General features: G+C 39.6%; 1 protein-coding gene across 1 annotated transcript; it reads right to left on the minus strand.

Moving 5' to 3' along the window:
* Positions 1-3,469: 3,469 nt before the first annotated feature.
* CCND1 (cyclin D1) lies at positions 3,470-18,659 on the minus strand. The gene is made up of 5 exons (XM_063438345.1): positions 18,363-18,659; positions 16,833-17,048; positions 15,181-15,340; positions 8,134-8,282; positions 3,470-5,256 (listed from the first exon to the last, which is right to left on the minus strand). Exons 1-5 carry the CDS (start codon positions 18,552-18,554, stop codon positions 5,098-5,100), a joined length of 876 nt encoding a protein of 291 aa, XP_063294415.1. The 5' UTR covers positions 18,555-18,659; the 3' UTR covers positions 3,470-5,097.
* Between the last annotated feature and the right edge of the window lie 1,229 nt (positions 18,660-19,888).

Raw genomic sequence — 19,888 nt, forward strand, 5'->3', positions numbered from 1 at the left:
CTCGATAAATAACGATCCCATAGGGGAGCCACCCCGACAAGTTCCATATAAGCCTCCACCTGGTATAGGCTGAATGCACGCAAATCACCTGTGTACTCGGATGAATGCGGTGCATACCCACACTCGCAACCCAGACCTATAGCTGTACAACCATAGGTGCTCGACCCTTCTCTCTAGCACTCACTAACACTGCTAAGGCCTGCAAGGACACCCCAAACTAACTTATAACTTAACACAAGGTTTAATTGTAGCGCACTTACTTATAGAGAGTCTAGGCAACAGGTACGGTCCAACCTTCATTACTCGCTTGCAAGGTGCAGGAGTGAGTGCCCCTTTTCCTCCCATTTTCTTTCATCCCGGCCCCCTGTAATCTCCTACTACTTAACTATCTCCGATAACTAAGGTTAAAATTTAACTATTTGATTAGCCTACCTTATGGTACTGATAGCGCAACACTGCTGGCTACCTCTCTTAAATATCGCCCCTTACATTACTGCTGCGACATACTCACTGGATTTACTCATCTCGAGATAAAAGGAGACTCATAATTACTCAAGAGATGTCATATGGTGCTTTGTATATTATCTGCTATATAGGGAACTTTGTTGTCCCCTTTTTTCATTCTGTTTCCCATTTAACTTTATGCCTTAACGATTCAATATGTTACTAATCTGACTCTCAGATTCATAGCTTGTATTTTCAACTGCAGTCTAATGGCAAAATTTATTTTATCTTTAAAAAAAAAAAAAAGAGGCATCGTAATCTTGGAAGTGTAACCTACTTATGCTGTTGGTTGTTTGAACCCTATATTGTAACTCATTTGTACGTTTCCCTCGATTTCTCTTCTGTACCCCATCTTCAATGCCTTCAATAAAAGACAGATTGACAAAAAAAAAAATAATCTTTCTATGTGCAATGTTTCAAGCAGAGTCACTGCACAGATTCCTATCACCATGACCACTTTTAAACGCAGAAGTGGTCATGGTACTTGGAGTAACCCTTTACAATGGTACTTTAGACACCATAAGTAGAGGCTGTTGTAGTAGTAGTGATGGTGCTAGTAACCTACAGGCACTGACCCCTTGTGTCAAACAATTTGAGTGGTTTAAAACAAGCCAAGCATTGTCCAGGTGCAAGATGCACCATGCTTGCCAGATTGCTAGATCAATATTGTCCAAATTTGGATGGCATTGACTGGCTGCATGTGTTATCTCATGCTCTTAGCCAATCAGTGCTGTCCAGATTTGGACAATATAATTTGCTCATGTGGAAGTTAACCTTCTGCATTAGGAATACGGCAACATAGTGGCTGGGCCTGAGTACCTTAGGGGCCCTTGGTTTGTGTGAAAATTCTCAAAGGGTTTGACAAACGTAGGTCAGACACTGTAGAGATTACACTGTTGAGACAGCCCCTTTGAAGATGGCTGCTCTCAGAGAGCGAGGGTAAGCCAGGAGATATTTTATTATCTTTAAAAAAACATGTTTTCCTTTATTGCAAAAAAAAAAAAATAATTTCAGAAACAAAGCGGAGACCACACCAATTATTTGTCTTTTTTTATACAGAATTTATTTTTAGATTTAAATTCATGATAAGTTTTAATAAGACTCTGATATGGACAATTAGGTGGAACAGGTCTGGTGATGACAATGTGCGTTTCAGACCAACAATGCCGTAATGATCATAAAACAAAATGAACGCAGCTGAACAATTTGTATACTAAACAAAGAACTGAAGAACTGTAAAATTGACACACAACACATCTTTGTTGGAACAACTTTTCAGCCTTTGGCCTTGCAGTACATACAGTATCCGTGGATAATGTTGTACGCATGCTTGCCCAGAAACAACACAACTGGGATCCACTGACGCGATTATCACATTTGGTCCAGGTAAGAAAGGGTACTGAACACATGGACAGAGACATTTGAGGTAAACAGTAAGAAATGTTCCTGAAATTTGGGCAGGATGTGTGTCCAGTGCTCTTGGACCCCAACAATACAAAAAAATAAAATAAAGTAATGAAAACCGTGATTTTCTTTTTGTAAGCTTTTATCTCTCCATTTTTGTTTTCCTTCTGAATTCGTATTTGGTTTAGCAGCATGCAGAATCCAGCCAATAGGTTCTTCATTTTAAGACTATTAACTGGCTTGCTATCATATAAAACGCAGGAGATGTAGCACAGAGGACCTCCTGCTCTCCATGTGTGCAGTTCAGACCTGCTCCATGGTACAGTCACCCCAAAATCATCAGGAGCCTCCTAGTGTTTTGCTTTACAGAACATGGACCACAGCAAATGAGCTAGATACACAACTGATTTCTGAACACGTCCCTCTGCAACAGATCGATCAAGTGGTATACATTACATTGTATCAAAACATTTAACATTCCTTTTACATGTCAACTTTAAATTTTGGTTGGAGGTGTAACCAGACCAGAGCAGAACAATGCCTTGTCCTACGAAGATAGGTATTTGTCCACCAGGATGTGATGAACTTCAGTGTATTAAAAAAAATGGTGGGACAACAGGATTGCCAGTTATAACCTGGTTAAAGTTCTTATACCTCTGAGTAATGGCCATTGAGTATGAAGAATTATAACAGAGGGGAACTTTCAATTTGGCAAATAAACTGCAGAATCCACAGTCTCTATGGTTTTGTGTTTGTAGAATGACACAAAAACATCTAAAATAAGGGTCGTAAATACAGGTTATGCCGCTGGTTACACCTCGGCCATCAATATAAGACCCACATTACATACCCTTCTCCATAAAAGAACATGTTTTGTTCATCTAAAAGCATTTTTGCCGGGTTTTTTTTTTTCCTTTGCACATGAAAAAAATCCAACGCAATCTCTTTCTGGAGCCCCATTCCAATTTTAACTAACACTAGGACAAAGAGACACTGAGCACACGATACCTGGTCTAAGTGGTAAAATTAGACATGAGGTATTGTGAAACAAGAACCTTTTTTTTTTTTTTTTGGAATAGAGCAGTAATCACATTAAGGTAAAAATTGATCACATACAAAACCTAAAAAAAAAAAAAAAAAAATACATGATGTTCATAATATAATTTTCTATGAGAAAATTCAATTCTAGAAAATGGCAGTATATGACATTAACAAAAACAAAAAAAATTAAAAAAAATAAGAAGAAAACATAAAACAAAATAAGGACTAATCCACACAATAGCAGCAAAACACAATGACATAGATACAGAAAAGCACTGTAAAATTTGTTTTTCGAAAACGGTGCTGGGAACATTTTTATAGCAGCTTAAATGAAACTGGAGAACAACTCCATTTTTTTTTCTCCTTAATTTTACAATCATTTTTAAGGGCAAGTTCTTACATATATAGCTCATTAAATACTCCTACCATAATTCCATCCTGTTTCCCATCAAAACTATTCTCTACGATAAAAAAAGGACATGATACAGCCATGTTGTGCAAATTTCCTACTTTTTTGGGGGGGGGGGGGAAATACGAACAAAATAAAAAAGGGGAAATTCTTTCAAATTGATTCATTTAAATTTTAAATATACCAAATCCACAACTTATCTATGCAGCATCGTGGCCCCTAACTGGGCTTTTAATGCTGTGTTTATTCTCTCCATCATTGAGGGGTATAACGGTAATTATTCAATAATAAAAAAAAAAAAAAAAAAGGAAAATTGCATTTTTCATTTGACAGATTATACTGGCCTTGTGCGGGATATTCTGCAATAAATATTTATTTTAGCCTTAGCTATAAATTATCATAGTTTAGTGTTTAAAAAAAAAAAAAAAAAAGCTTTCGTTCAATATTAACTTGAGATAAAGCCTTTAAAAAAAAAATAAAAAATCTTGCCCTTTATGTGAAAACATAAAGCCACAAATTAAACCTGCACCAACATAATTTCTAAATGTCACCACTTCTACAAAGACACACAGAAGCAGTTTATGGTGCAAAAGCTAAATCATCCTATTTTTTTTTTTTTTATCCTAAGGAAAAAAAACAAAAAACAAAACAAAAAAAAAACAGAAAGCACTCGCTTTGCATCTGCGGTTGCATATAAGCACCAAAAGTATTTCCAAACCATTCAGTTTTGTTGATTCCCACGTAAAAACAACATTATTTGCCATACTTAATAGACCCAAAGTGCTTTGAAATAGAATGGTATTAGAATCTAGAACAATCTAGGCTGTGGATTTAACCCGACACGTATAGGCTTCAGAACCACTGAATGATACCAGCTCTTCATACGCAGGCAGCTAAAACAAAATGAAGATTATAAAAATATAATATATTATGTTCACTATGTCCGTTTCTCTTTATAATAGAGTATAATATGGGCATTCAACTATACCTTGAGGCAATTCTAGACTGGCACCTTCCAAGCCCTATACACAGGTAATCCACAAACACAAATGATTAACATATAGTAATACACTATACTAAAGATACACTATTGTAATTTTTACAGAAGGGTTCGCAACCCTCTGCGTTGCAGTAACCATTTTTAAAGTGAAGAGGATATTCGACTACAATAAAATAGAAAAATGAGTAATAAAGTGACTACATGCAACAGCAAGCAAGATATAGACGCCTAAACTGCATGAAAGGGACAGATATTTTAGGAAAATAAAGATATATATTTATATATTTCTATCTAAAAACAACCTCTTCTACTTAAAAAATGGCTATATTGCATGTAATGAATCAAAACTAGTACCTCCCCTGGAGACATTTGTCATGTGTTAATGCCTATTTTTACAACATAAAGACATGAACACTATAAAAATAAAACTAAGTGATTATTGTCTTATAAAAATCCTCTTTTTGTAGCACAAACCCGCAGAGATTTATGCAAATACTATTTTTTCTTGTTTTTTAACCTTTTTTTTGTGAAAAGTTTTTGGGTATTATTTGATTTTTGTTGTTTAAGGTCACAGGTGGAACAGTCAGAAGAAGCGATGTTTGCCTGCCTGTTTTTTTTTGTTTTTGTTTTTTACAATGTCCAGAGGTTTGGCTCCAAGTGATGAGCCTGGTCGCACTTCAATCCAAAAAGACTTTGCCATGCGCACTCCATGGTGAAATAAGTCCGTGACACAAGTGTATCAAATGTTCACATCCCTAACATCCGTTGGGGTGCAGGAAAGGTCCGCTTCGTCGACCACTGTCTTTGTGTCTGTGGACAAACTGTGTGGCTGTTGAGCTTGGCGCAAACTCGACTCCAGAAGAGATTCAATCTGTTCTTGGCATGCCCGTAAACAGTCCTTGGATAAAGAAAGGAGACGTGAAATGTTACCATGGGTGATACATATATACCTTCCAAAACAAACTCAACTGAAACATTTTGTGTGTTTTTAAGTAGATACAACAGGTCTGTGCTGCTAAAAGAAGTGGGGCAACGGTTTAAAGAGGATCATTTTCCATTAAACCAGTGTAACAAGTAGGTACATTCTTTTGATTTTTAGGAACTCTGACCCAGTTTTCTGCTACCAAAACCTTTATAACACACCGCACAAGGAGAATCAGGAATCAATGGTACATGTTCCGACTTTTAACTCTTGTTAAACAAAATTGTTATTTCAACCCACATGACGAGAAGTTCACCAAATTTCTGAGCTGAATATACTTGAATTGGGTCTCTGTAATACCCAATGGGTTTATTGACCAATGCTAACCCTATATATTTCCAATGGTAATATAAGGAGATTAAAAAAAGATGTCAAACCATTTTTTGCCAGTGTTAACTCAAACAAGGCAATGGTATTGGAAACACTTTTAATTTCCACCGACTGTATATGCTGATACGTTTGTAAGCATATTTCTGTTTAATACACAGCTTTAAGTACAGGATGTGTTGGAAGTGGATAAGTACAAAATCTAGCCACAAGCATCTGTTTCTAATTTGGTGAATTTCTTCAATAGAGTAACTTAAAGAGACTCTGTCATCCACAAAATGCATATAAAATGCAAGCAAAAGTCCTCAGCAAGTGTATACATTGTATTTATCAAAATTTGTTTCCTACGAGATGCTTTCTAATGTGCACCTAATGTCTTACACCACCGGGAGAACGTTCTTGCATAACATCCGTAACGCTGCTCCAAGTCTGCGAAAGTTTGTGCTGGAAGGTTTTGTCTACCCAGCCCTTTTCGTACCTTTTAATAACTTTATGCAGAGAGATACAATCTGTTTCAGAGTTGTGTCTTGTCTAACACACTTTTTATATTGGTACATGGCTGACCTTTGCTAATTATTATTATTATTATTTCATTATTTATATAGCGCCATCAGATTCCGTAGCGTTGTACAAATCACAGTACATTATGCTACTTTCAATATTTAAAGAACATCAGAACCCCACATTTGGAAACAATAGACAACAAAGCCCCTCTAATCCTTTGAAACACCCAGTGTGTTTAGTCACAGAGAAGGCTAGTTGCACTTTCCCCAAGTGTAGATCTGATCATGAATTGCCTACAGTTTACATGAAATTCCCTTAAATTTCATATTACCCCCAGTAATACAACAAACCTGCTCTTGGATAAACAAACAATGTAACAATGATCTTTTTACCAGTAGCCCTAACAAAATTTCCTAATCCCCAGTGAAGTGCGTACATTGTCCTACATAGGAGACCTCTGCGGTCAGAAGCAAAAATCGCTGGGACAGGAACAACAGAACACTTAAGATTTGCTTTGAAATTTTGTGCCAACAACTTTTCTGCTTCGCTGATCAGATTTTTGCTGCCCATGGAGTGCTCAGTTTTAAGCCCTTTCTAGATTAATTACATGATTCAAAGCCAACTATCCCTGGCTAATAGTTCCTGCGGCAGGGACATTTTATGCCAACCACAGTGCAATGGATTAGACTGTGTCAGGAGACAGACAGGAAAATGAAAAAAACATGCAACTCTCTGTGAAAAGCAAGGACTTGCTTATAGCAGCAGATATACAAAAAATATGCAAATGTGCCAGAATTAAGAGGATTAAAGCTTTTTAGATATATCAAGAAAACAAATATAACATTTCTTAGAAATTTAGGATTAAAAAAAACCCCCAAAAAACCACACGGCTCCTTATCCATTCAAATAAAGGCTTCAATCTACCTATAATTACTGAAAACCACTATGTAAATTAAAGAGCAAATTTAGACAAAACCTCCAAATCAGCAAAATTGCCAATTTTGCTAGTTTGGCCTTTATTTTACAGTTTTCTTTCTTTCTGCTTCCTTAATGCAATTTTTTTTTCTCCCTAGGTCGTAACTCCTGAGGTGTGTGCCTCGTTAACCAGTGCCTGTAGACCTCACAAGGACTTTTTAATGCTTTCTTTTAGTGGGCAGAGGCATTGTTAGAGAACAAAGTGGAGGTTGACCCCAACTTCATAGCATTATGCTACGGATCACTGACTTCCACTCTTCCTTGTGAAATTCTTTCCTGGCCTCATTCACTGTAGGGAATGTTCAGTGTTCTCGAGTTACCAAGGTGCAACTCTACAAGGCCAGAGGGCACAAGGAGAATGCTGATGGCAGCACCCCTCCTGCGGGGACGGAATACCAGCTACTATAAACTAAATGAGATCATTAAAGACCTCTTAACAAAGGTCCTTCACACGGTACAGGACAATAGAATCCTGGGAAGTCTTCCATTCAAGGTTAGAGATGCCACCAAGTCCCTCTTTCCTAAAATCTTTCCATCTTGCAAGTCGTCTCCCCCCCATATGTGCTCTTTACGAAGACAGAGATTTTAGCAGAATAATTGTATCTGCTTGCTAATCATCTGGTAGCACATTGTCAAACCGGATTATTCCATTAACTGACAACTGTGAAGGACTACCCATATATCTCTGTACAGAAATAAAACTTATCTGACCTCCAAGGTCTTATTTGTGTCCCATCATGTATATTATCTAATCGGAGGACTAAGAAGCCATCGATTCCCAACTTTTGTTGTTCTCCTACCCCTACACAGCCTGGTTCTAGAGTGATGGAAGCTGCAGTATGATTGTCTAATGCCTAGCAACTGTCTAAAAGTATAGAATTTTGGATACATGAATAGTTTTCACCAAGTTGTTTTAGATTACCCTAAAATTTGTTGTTTGCCCTATGCCCAACAAAACAAAACAGATAGAAAAAATTAATGACTTACCGGGTCGCATTTGATGACTTGTGATAGGAAAAGAGTGAGGTGTTGAGAAGAGAGCACACTGTCCGTGTTCCCCAAATTCAGACCCTGTACTGCCGCCACTACGCTGCCCGCTGCAACCATGGAAGGGGGATTTGATATAAACTTTACATCTAAAAAGGAGACAGTAAGGAAAAAAACACAAATGTTAAAACGAGTGGGAACATTGCGTACTGCAATCCAAGTCTTACATTTTAAAAGCCTTTTATAAAACAAAATGTATCCTAATTGCCAGCACAGAGAAAGCTATGGTTTAATGTGATTACTGTTTTTAGTCTCAGACTATGCATTATTTAAAGTTTGGAAATTCATCCGGTTGTCTTTTTTCCCACAAACATTTTGTGCTAAAATGGTAATTTAGTAAAAAATTTTGTTATACAAAAGCCTCTAATTCCAAAGAGAAGCGTGTATCGCATCCTCTATTCAACGGGCTAGTGCAATGCGAGGAACAAAAGTCATCACACTTTTATGTCTCTGTTGACACTCCTTTTTTTCGCTTTCCAGCTTATTCAATGTGACCTGGTAATGCACTTTTTACTTCTTAGTTCCATTCAGACTCGGCATTGAGATTTAAAGAGTCTTGATTGTCTCAAAGGTCCCAATCTGACAGCAAGCAGACGGTCATAAATATCTTAATGCTTTTGACAAACCAGCAGTTGCCCACACTAGCCATATTCACACCTTAGAAATCCTTTGTAAGTATCTGACTGCTAGTCACTGGCTCACATCCATCTTGACAACACAGGCTGAATATAATAAACCAGGGCTAAGTGTCTGGGGTCTAAGAACAGTCAGTAATCAGTTGCACTCTGATATGACACAATACCACTACGGCACTGGGACCCTATCCAAGCTGCACTGCTGTAGGTCTTTACAAAGCCAGCCTTGTGTTTCCTGTTAAGGCAATGCAACTCCAATACAGGGTCTCATGCTGTACTCTTAGGAATATTTCAGCTTTTTAAAAAACACGTTTTACCCTTTAGCCACACAAGGACGTTTAAAATGTATTGAGTTAGTCAGTGAATCAGGCCGATTGGCATAATGTCATTGCGATAACTACCCTGCCTCACGAACCATAGTGCGATAAAGCGGAATATAATCTACCCCTGCTGCTTTGGGACGACAGCTTCCATGAAGGAAGAGCGTCTGTGACTGAAGGTGACATCTAATCCATCATCAAAAACAACACAGTGAAAACAGTTTTAAAAAACCGCAAAGTATAGTAATCAAAGCTGACCCGGTAATGCCTCCATAACACTGAACTAGTTTTCTCTCTTGGTTGGAATTTCCAAAATGTATTCAAAACAAGTTGAGCATTTTGGGTCATGCAGATTCAGACATGTGCCTCTGGGGTGGAATCCACACCCCACTGGAAGTCGCTAAGGAGGATTTGTGACTCGACAATTAAATGTAAGAATGTGTCAGGCATTAAGAGATTTATAATTAAAAGGTGAAACAAATATTTCACTTGTTTCAATCAACATAATCGTCACGTAACGCACCACACTGTCCTAAAATAGTCAGAATGAGTTTAAAGGAATAAACAGGATATCAGGATCTGATGATATATTGTATATCTGCCATGATTGCTGGAAACATCTGTCCTTTGATATATGTGTAAGATTCTGCTCTGAGATCAAACAACAGCGGATACATAACACTGGATGAATCTCTAGTGTATATAGCACTTTCTGCACGTCATAGCCACAGATTTATCTGTTAAAAGTGGGAGTTTTCTTAACAAAATTTATTTTTTTAGGAAATTGACAAAAAAAAAATAACAATATCACACACACAACTTTTCTAGTTTAAAGAACCACTCTAGTGCCAGGAAAGCATACTCGTTTTCCTGGCACTAGAGTGCCCTGAGGGTGCCCCCACCCTCAGGGACACCCTCCCGCCCGGCTCTGGAAAGGGGAAAGGGGTTAAATCTTACCTTTTTCCAGCGCTGGGCGGAGAGCTCTCCTCCTCCGATCCGCCTCTTCTCCTCCCCGTCGGCTGAATGCGCGCGCATTCAGCCGGTCACATAGGAAAGCATTCATAATGCTTTCCTATGGACGCTTGCGTGCTCTCACTGTGATTTTCACAGTGAGAATCACACAAGCGCCTCTAGCGGCTGTCAGTGAGACAGCCACTAGAGGAAATAGGGGAAGGCTTAACTAATTGATAAACATAGCAGTTTCTCTGAAACTGCTATGTTTATAAAAAAATTCGTTAACCCTAGCTGGACCTGGCACCCAGACCACTTCATTAAGCTGAAGTGGTCTGGGTGCCTAGAGTGGTCCTTTAAGTACTATTGGCCTATGAAACAAATAAAAAAAATTAGTTTTAATCTCATTTCCCTGCGTCTTGCACCCCAACAGTATTGAACAGATCACTTAATGCTGTGAGCAGTTACTTTCATTCATACTGCCTCAATAGCAAAAGAACAAAACTCAGAACTCTGACTGTGGGTCACCATTTGTCACCAAGAAAGAATACAGTTTTACTGTACAGATCGCCGAGGAACATTCAGGACAAACAATAACAAACATTCAAACAAACAAACAAAACTTTAAAAGGTTCAAACATACAGCTATGAGAAGGGTTGGGGATTACAGTATCACAAAATTGTAAAATTCAATAAATATTACAGGTATGTGTCTCACCTTTAAAAAGGTATTTACATATGACACAAAACATCTAAAATTTATACAAATCACCTGTTCCAGTGGTATGTAAAGAACGTGTCTGAAAGGCAAATTTATTGTTTACTAGGCTATTCTTCTTAAAAATTCTTCCGTCAAGCATTTTTCTATTTGTGTCATATGTACATACATTTTTAAAGATATTTAACTTTTTCATTTAATAATTTTTTTTTTTAAAGACGTCTTTATTTAGCAATACCAGTGAGATTCCTTCTCCATCTTCCCTCCTCCCCTTGAATATTTTAGGGATACCCCCTGCGGTCCTCACATAATTATTGCCTGCATTCGGCACCTTGTACACTGGTCTGTCTACAATTGCCTGCTGCCTATTTAGGCCACTCTAAAAAAAAACTGCAGATTTTTTTTTGTTATGCTCAGTAAGGAATTATCTGTGGCAGAGGCCACTAATTTCAGCATATTAATCAAGGGGCCTCCGCTCTGTAATTGGATGCTTGCAAGTGAAGAGTGTGTCACTATTGTCACAATCTATTGCCTCATCTTGTGCTGTTGAATGCTCAGAAACAAGAGAGAGGCAGCGAGAAAAATTGGAGCTGACACGGACACAAAGAGAAGGGAGCTGCACACAGGCAGCCTATCTGAGACTTCATCCAAAGAGAATAAACAACTTTAGCGTTGTAAAAAGAAAGAAAAACTGGGGGGGGGGGAGTGGGGGAGAGTTTACCACCATGAAGGAGTACGGAGCAGCCTGTAGGCCATGCTGCACTAAAAAGGAAAATAAAAAAATATTCTCCACCAGACAAGTTTACCTCCTCCTCTTCTTTGAAAGCTGTTCAGGCTGTCTAAGAGCTGGGGAGCTATGAATGAAAAAAAAAAATCTTTTAATTCAGCCAAATCGAATGTGAGCCCATCAATCAGTGGAGAAATAGGCAAGAGGCAGAGACTAGCCACATTACTCAAAGTGAAGGTGTATACAAGGCTTTGTGTACAATAGGGTTTCTTGGAAAGAAAACTCCTATTTGTTTAGATAACGAGCCGGACACAATCAAATGGTGATCCTTTATTATTGGAAAGGTTAAAAGACTATGGTTTTTTCTCTCTCTCTTTTTTTCCTTGTGGCACATGCCCAAGCCTAGTCATTAAACGTAATTATGTTCTAAAATTCAAACAAAGCTGATTTTTCTGATTGCCCTTTTAATGGTTTGTGATACCAAGCCTATGGATGAAAACCTGCGCTACTACAAGGGAAGAACACATATTACAGGGAGAGGGTTGCAGAGGTCTTTACAAGACCTTGGGTGATGATGATGGAAGAATGCGGTTGAGTCTGTTCCCCAGAAAGTATTTGCCAGGTTTAACCATGCTGATGTCAGGTAAAGCAGCATAGAGGAATGAGCCAAGGGGTTTTTAGCAAATACAGTGACTGGCATTTACGTAACACCTTTAGGGTTATTTACTAGAAGGGATAGGCAACCTTCGGCACTCCAGATGTTGTGGACTACACCCCCCATAATGCTGGCAAAGCATCAAGGGAAGTGTAGTCCAAAACACCTGGAGTGCCAAAGGTTGCCTATGCCTGTACTAGACCATAAATCAGGGTTCTCCAAACTCTGCCCCTCCAGATGTTGCTGGACTACAACTCCCATGATTCTCTGGATATCTATTTCAATCAATGAATCGTGGGAATTGTAGTTCAGCAACATCTGGAGGGCCAGAGTTTGGAGAACCCTTCCGTAAATTGTAATGACCAAACAAGCAGAGTTAGAAGCAGGTCTAGTCTGGGCAATTTAGGCCTAAAATGTGAAATTTCACGGTCATTTCCGGACAATACACGGTTCCCAAAGTTTTATTAAATTAAATCTTAATTGCGAAACATGGGCTGAAGTAGCCACGCTGTGACTACATTCGAGATTGAGATGATTTTTTCAGATCTGCTAGATTAACCATAATTTTACAATTTGGATTCAGTTCTGCTGTATGTTCCACAGGTGATCTCCCTAGGTCACTCCTGCTGTAGTTTAACCTTCGGCTCTAGAACAGCTGAAATATGTAATATTAAGCAGAGCTCCACATCTAACCAGATATGGTTATTGGTTGATGGCCATGGTTCTATAGTCATGGTGCTGATTTAATAGTTTTCAAAACAGCATTGCAAATTTTTCACACAAAGTAAAGGGAACTTCTCACTAATCAAAATTAGGACCAAAAACCTTAAGAGCAATGTTATAGGATTTTAGGCTGTTTTAGATTTTCTGTAAACTGTAATACAGTTTAGTTTGTTTTGCTGCCAGTAAACTAGCTATTCCTTTAGCTAACAATGACCTTTAATTGTACCGCTAAATAAGTGGTTATTTCACGTGCCAAAGAGCCCATTCATAACCCAATACCAAAAGCAACGCTCACAGCTGTTTTGTTGTAATGACCATCAACAGGTAGATTTTCTTTCTGGCTATCAGTGATCACAATTGTAGCCTAGGTTGGTTTATAATATTATAAAGTACAGCAGAATAAGTTAATGCCATATAAATGCCAATAATAAAAAATAATTATTTTTTTTAAAAGGGAGATTAATGTAAAATTGATCATTCTGGGATGGACATAACGCAATATATGTATGTATACATATATATATATATATATATATATATATTAAGTACATATTATAGGTTCCCCTCGTAAAATTACTGGTCTTGTACCCTTGCATTTACCAGTAAATCAGGCCAAAATGATTTGTGACACTGGAGGTTCAGAATGTAAAAATAAACTATTATAAAAAAATAAAAGGGCACATTATCTAAAGTGACCTGCTTTATACTGCACAAACATTTGTTTTTTTTAGGTAATTTCCATGACACTTGAAGCAGGTTATTAAGCAATGACACCGCATACGACCCAGCCTTTAACTACAAGGACATAGATCAAATACCGGAATCTTAACAATCTTGAAACCTTTGAACTACTCTGACTGCAATAGGGTTCACTGGTCACATCAGCACATAACAGGTCAAGCAGGCAGATTGAGGTATCAACACATCTCTTTCTCTTAAAGAGGCAACCGGGCCTACTTGACTTTGGGACATTGTCAGACAATGCAGAGCTGTGGTACACAAAGAGTTAACAGCAACACCCAAGCAGCTTCCAAATGCAGGAGACAGAGGGCGGAAAACTCACTCCGGTGGGATCGTTCGACTGTGTGCAATCAGTTGTGATTACAAAAACATGTTTTGTGACATTCCAGAAGGACAGTCTGTAACTTTTTGCCACCAGGACTTTCTGCGGTGATAACGAGGGCCAACAATATTATATCCCTCAAGATAAATTGTTAAAAAAAAATCATTAATCGTAAGTTAGCAGGAGGAGATAAAACTAAGCCAATCCACCGACATCAATCTAAGATGTGGTCATTGGTAAAGAAAGTTTGTATACCCCACCTTCAAGAGGCCAGACAAGAAATGGTTAACATTAGCAGAACTGAGTTGCTGCCCCTTCCTCCTGTTAGATTCCTAACAGCAAGGTTATTAAATTATTATTTTTTTCAAAAAACACAAAATAGATTTATTAAAAAAAAAAAAAAAAAAAAAAAAAGTAATATAGGACACTTTTAATTCATTTGTAACCAGGAGTTTTGCAATGTCTTAATGTTAACACTACATATGTAGAGTGAAAACATTTTCCCTGATTGCGCCCCTGGAACATGTGACAAAGGATAAGCTTTAGACCAGAGAAGACGTCAGGAGCGATTGTCCTCAGGGGGTGTCAGTTTCACCAACACTGGAAGAAGTGTGTGTGCATGCGCAGGACCTTGGTGCTCATCATTAGCATACAATGATATGCATGGCTGAACCAACAGCTCTCAATTGCTGGGGCCCCACAGTTATAATGGGACTTGTTTACCTAGTACACAAAGTAATTGTTCCCTGCTGCCCAGTGATAGCCTGGGTAAACAAAAGCTACACCGACAGATTTTATGCCAATTACATCCAATTAAAAATGCATTAAATGAGACCTAAACAACAATGAATTAAACAGAAAAAAAAGAGGCAACAGCGTTTCTGAGCAAATTAATTATTTAAACCAGGGTATCGCTGGTGAATATTAACAAAGGGGCAGCACCCTTAGACGTGGATCTCATGAACAAAGCAATTTAAAGGTCATTAAAAAAAAATAATTATTATAAAAAATAAGGAGATTTTACAGAGCCTTCCAGCTCATCGTAGAATTTGAAACTTACCTTTTCCATCATATTTTAACCCCCAAGGTCAGTAATCCACATTGTAACATGAGGCCTTTATGTGCATTTACAGTAAGCATCATGATCATCATGGCTAGTGAGGCCTTTCCAGAACATTCCTTATAACACCCGTACCTGTAGCGCAGAGAGCCACAAAAGTCTGGGCGTGTTTACGGATGATCTGCTTGGTGTCCTCGTTCAGTGACATTTTGTTAAGAAAATGTTCAATAAAACCGTGGGGCGTTACGGAGGCCATGTCCCATTTCAACTTGTTGAGAATCAGCAGCTCCATTAACTAGAAGAAAAGACGAAATAAGAAAGAAATGGACGGAAATTTGTGAGAATGAGCGAGGACAAGCCACAGAAATAACATTGATCAATAAAGTAGCACAATATGTACAAAACGTTATATACTATGTTCCATTGTACACAGAATGGCATCTACACATGGAACTGCAAGAAAACTTGTCTGTTCTGGACTTAGTATATCGTACAGCGCTATGGAATCTGATGGCGCTATATAAATAATAAAATAATAATAATAATAATATATATATATATATATTATTTTTTTATGCTTGTTACAACAATTACCAAAGAACTCCAAAGACACTAGGAAACAATAAATATGATACTACTGCCTCCTGCTGGATGACAATATATATAAAAGCACATTTCGAGCACAGTTGTCAAGACAAGACTTGCTAGCTATGCCAAAAACACGATTTTACGAATAAAATATCTGGAATGAAAATACACGAGACAATAAGAACATTCTATTTAGCCTTGCGTCATACAATATGTTTTAAGAACCTGTGATGGCATTAAATCGTTTGATTTTGAAGATAAAGCTATAAAACTACAACTTTGATAGTTCTTATAGTTGTTTAGCTGATTTTTTTTTGTTTAAATCATTAAAGGATGGAAAATACCAAATACTGATTTTTACCAATTTATTTTAAGGACTTGTAAGGGGTCTCCCCTTCTCTATGACGCTTTCCAATAAAATACTGGAAATGATTCCAGGCTAATTATATGGCTAGACCTTCTTGTCTCTTCACACATATCACAGAATATATATTATTATAATTAAGAGAATCAGCTGCCTGTCTCTAAGCACCCGTCACAGAGGACAGTGCTCAAAGCAGCAACTGCTTTTCAAACCGAAACAGTAGGGAAATACACAAGTCAAGTCCATTAATGTTAATGTATCGCTTTAAAGGGCCACTACATTCCCAAACGTCCAGCGTGATTCTGAAAATTCACATTATCCAGAGCAACAATTGCAAATCATTTCCTCAGTGCACATACACCATGTGACCATATGGGGGCGCCACACACCATGATGAGTGGAGCGTGCTGCATGTGGTACAAGCATGGTGTTCTTACATTGTCTGTGATTTCAAAAGGAAAATTTATTATGTTTCACTTTTCTCTACTTTCTCTTTCTGTATGAGACACCAAAAACATTCATTCACACACACACGACAGCTAGAAATACACGCTTATAGTATAGATATATAAAAACACGCACGCAGATTTATCTTTAATATACCGCTATAAGAATACATATTAATATACACAGACACAATGTACCCAACGTGTGAATGCATGTGTCAATATGTTGCAGTCGCCAGAAGTAAGGGACTGGCTCTTATCTCCAGCTGCGGACACAAGGCAGCCAGCAGCCATAAAATAGTAGCCAAACTTTTCCCGAAAGTGCCAGGTAACCAGACGTGTAGCGTTCACAGACTAAATTCGCTCAATCATAGTAAACAGGAAATTACCAATAGTTCCTCTGGCCTGATGGAATTATCTGTGTAAATACATAGTTTTTCTGCAGTTAGGGGGACGGTTTCCTTCATTTTAGAGGCCAGGAACATGCAAGTTGCCCCAAGCAGTTGCAATCTGCTCTTCCTTAGGGGTTCAACAGACAAGAATCTGTCCAGGTAGTTCATTGCAAGTGGAAAGACCTCTTCTTCACACTTCTGTTCTTCGCAGACCTTAACAAACACAAAGGTGGGAAAAAATTTTTTTACTAAAAGCTGGATTAGAAACCAGTCATTATAACATGTCAGCAACAGGCAGCCCAAGGGAATATTACCATGCATTACATTTACATACAGTATATATATATATTTATTTATATTTACTAATGGAGTTGTGGCTACATAAAAGTCCATGTTGTCTTATAGCGAAGTACGGAATAAGCTGCAGATGATGATGCACAGCAATTTGTTAAAAAAAAAAATTAAAAAAATTATGCAATATATAAATATGCCAAAAACAGTGTATTAGGGGTCAAATAGGACTAAAAAATAAATAAATAAATGATGGTTTATTCCCTAACTAGTAGTTTTTCAACTATATTTAAAAAAAAAAAAAAAAAAAAAAAAGTTCAGATGACCATGCTTTGGGAGCTGCATGCTAATTCATTTCACAGTGAATTCCAGAATTCGAATGAAATGTAACTCTGTCTTGATAAAAGTATCCCGATTTTAGGGTGAGCAGCAGGTTACTGACAGACAATGCAGCTGTGCTTCCTCTGCTCCATGTGATCAATGGGGGTTCGGGGGGCGGGGGGACCGGACTTATGGCTGCCTCCCCGGCCACACATTATCATCGCCCGTGGGCTAATTAGTGCCAGAAAGCAGGAAGATGGCGCAGCCGGTTCTGTATACGTGTACATACCGTGTACTAGGGGTGAAAGTGACCGGGAGAAGGGCATAGGGGTGACCCGGGGCAGGAAGAGGGAGGATTCTCTGAGACCTCACTGGGGTGTAAATCCTCTAAAAAACCCTTTACTCACGGCTGAGACCCCCCACATTGGCAGTGCTCATGGCATGGTAGGTAAAGTCACCCTGGCACAATGGGTGCTAGTGCCCTCAATCAGAGTACACTGACCCCTGGAGAGTATGCCTTGTAATGGGTGTACCCCTACTTATATTGTCTGCCCCACACTTAAAGTGCCTGTGTCCCCCTACTTATAGTGTCTGTGTGAGGGCTGGGGGTATGAACAAGCCACATGGTCTCATTGTGTGGGTTCCTGGCCCCTTCATTGAGAGATTGCATGGAGGTGGCATCTGAGGGTGGGCATGATTCAGCAGACCTCCTGGGTATGTGCCCCTGTGGGTTTGTGTGTATCCTCTCATACAGTTTATACAAAGGGTTCCTGAGTTTGGGGGTCCCACCATGATCTGGGGATGGGGGGGAAGGGGGTGAGGATCCTTTATACATAGGGTTCTTGTGTTAAGGGGTGCATGTGGCGTTTGGGGGTCCCCCATACCCCTGGGGTTCAGGGTAAGAAATGAACAAACCTCCAGCATCCAGGTGGCCACAATCTTCCTCATGTAGGGCAGGATCTCTCTCTGCACACACTTGAAGTAGGTCATGGAGGGGCAGGAGGTCTCCTCGGCTTTGAGCATGGTGTGGAGGACCCGGTCGGTCAGTAGGTTCTTGTCCAGGTAGGCTCTCCGGATGGTGTCCACCTCACAGCACAGCAGCTCCATGTCTGCCTTCCCTGCAGGAGCCCCAGAGCCAGGGATGTGAGCAGGAGGAGGAGAGCAGATCTAAGCAGCCAAGAGAGAAAGAGGAATAGCATGAGGGGCCAGGCTCAGCTTAAACATGTCCCATAGGCCGGCCTCCCCACCAACAGCCCGGCCTGGGGGAGGAGGCAGAGCAACTCTCTGGACACACTTCATCAATGGGCCCCTGGGGGACACAAAGCACGGGAGCCCCCCCCCCCCCCCCCCAATAATTCTTAATGGGTCCGTGTGCAACCGGGATAGGGGGGAGGGAGACCCCCACAATCCTTAATTAGACCGGGAGGGAGGGGGACCTATAACATGCTGAGTGCCATGTGTGGGAGGGCAGCATGGCATGGGGTGCACAAACATAGGGCATTATAATATGCCATGTGCTGAGTGCCATGTGTGGGAGGGCAGCATGGCATGGGGTGCATACACATAGGGAATTATAGGGAGGGGACCCTATAATATGCCATGTGCTGAGTGCCATGTGTGGGAGGGCAGCATGGCATGTGGTGCACAAACATTGGGCATTATAGGGGGGAGGGGACCCTATAATATGCCATGTGCTGGGTGCCATGTGTGTGGGCAGCATGGCATGGGGTGCATAAACATAAGGCATTATAGGGGGGAGGGGACCCTATAATATGCCATGTGCTGAGTGATATGTGTGTGGGCAGCATGGCATGGGGTGCATAAACATAGGGCATTATAGGGGAGAGGGGACCCTATAATGTGCCATGTGTGGGAGGGCAGCATGGCATGGGGTGCATAAACATAGGGCGACCCTATAATATAGAGGGGGGAGGGGACCCTATAATATGCCGTGTGGAAGGACAGCATGGCATGGGGTGCACAAACATAGGGTATTATAATATGCCATATGCTGAGTGCCATATGTATGGGCAGCATGGCATGGAGTACACAAAAAGGGCATTATAGGGGGAGGGGACCCTCTAACATGCCATGTGTGTGGGCAGCATGGTATGGGGTACACAAACAGGGCATTATAGGGGGGAGGAGACCCTCTAACATGCCATGGGTGAGGGGCAGCATGGGGTGCACAAACTTAAGGCGTGGGGGTTGTAACATGCTGGAAAACATGTGGGGGGCAGCATGACATGAGCCATTATATACAGGCATGGTCAGTGGATATATACATATGTACAGTGGATACATGTGTATGCACACACATTCAGTGAGTATATAAAGTGTGCGTGTATACGTGTTATTTCTGGATAATAAGTGAGTATGAAGTGTATATAATAGGTCTATGTTCCCTGGAGATTTGCAGTGTATATACTTGCATGCTCAGG

The sequence above is a fragment of the Pelobates fuscus genome, chromosome 12 (assembly GCF_036172605.1).
Source record: "Pelobates fuscus isolate aPelFus1 chromosome 12, aPelFus1.pri, whole genome shotgun sequence".
NCBI lineage: Eukaryota > Metazoa > Chordata > Amphibia > Anura > Pelobatidae > Pelobates > Pelobates fuscus.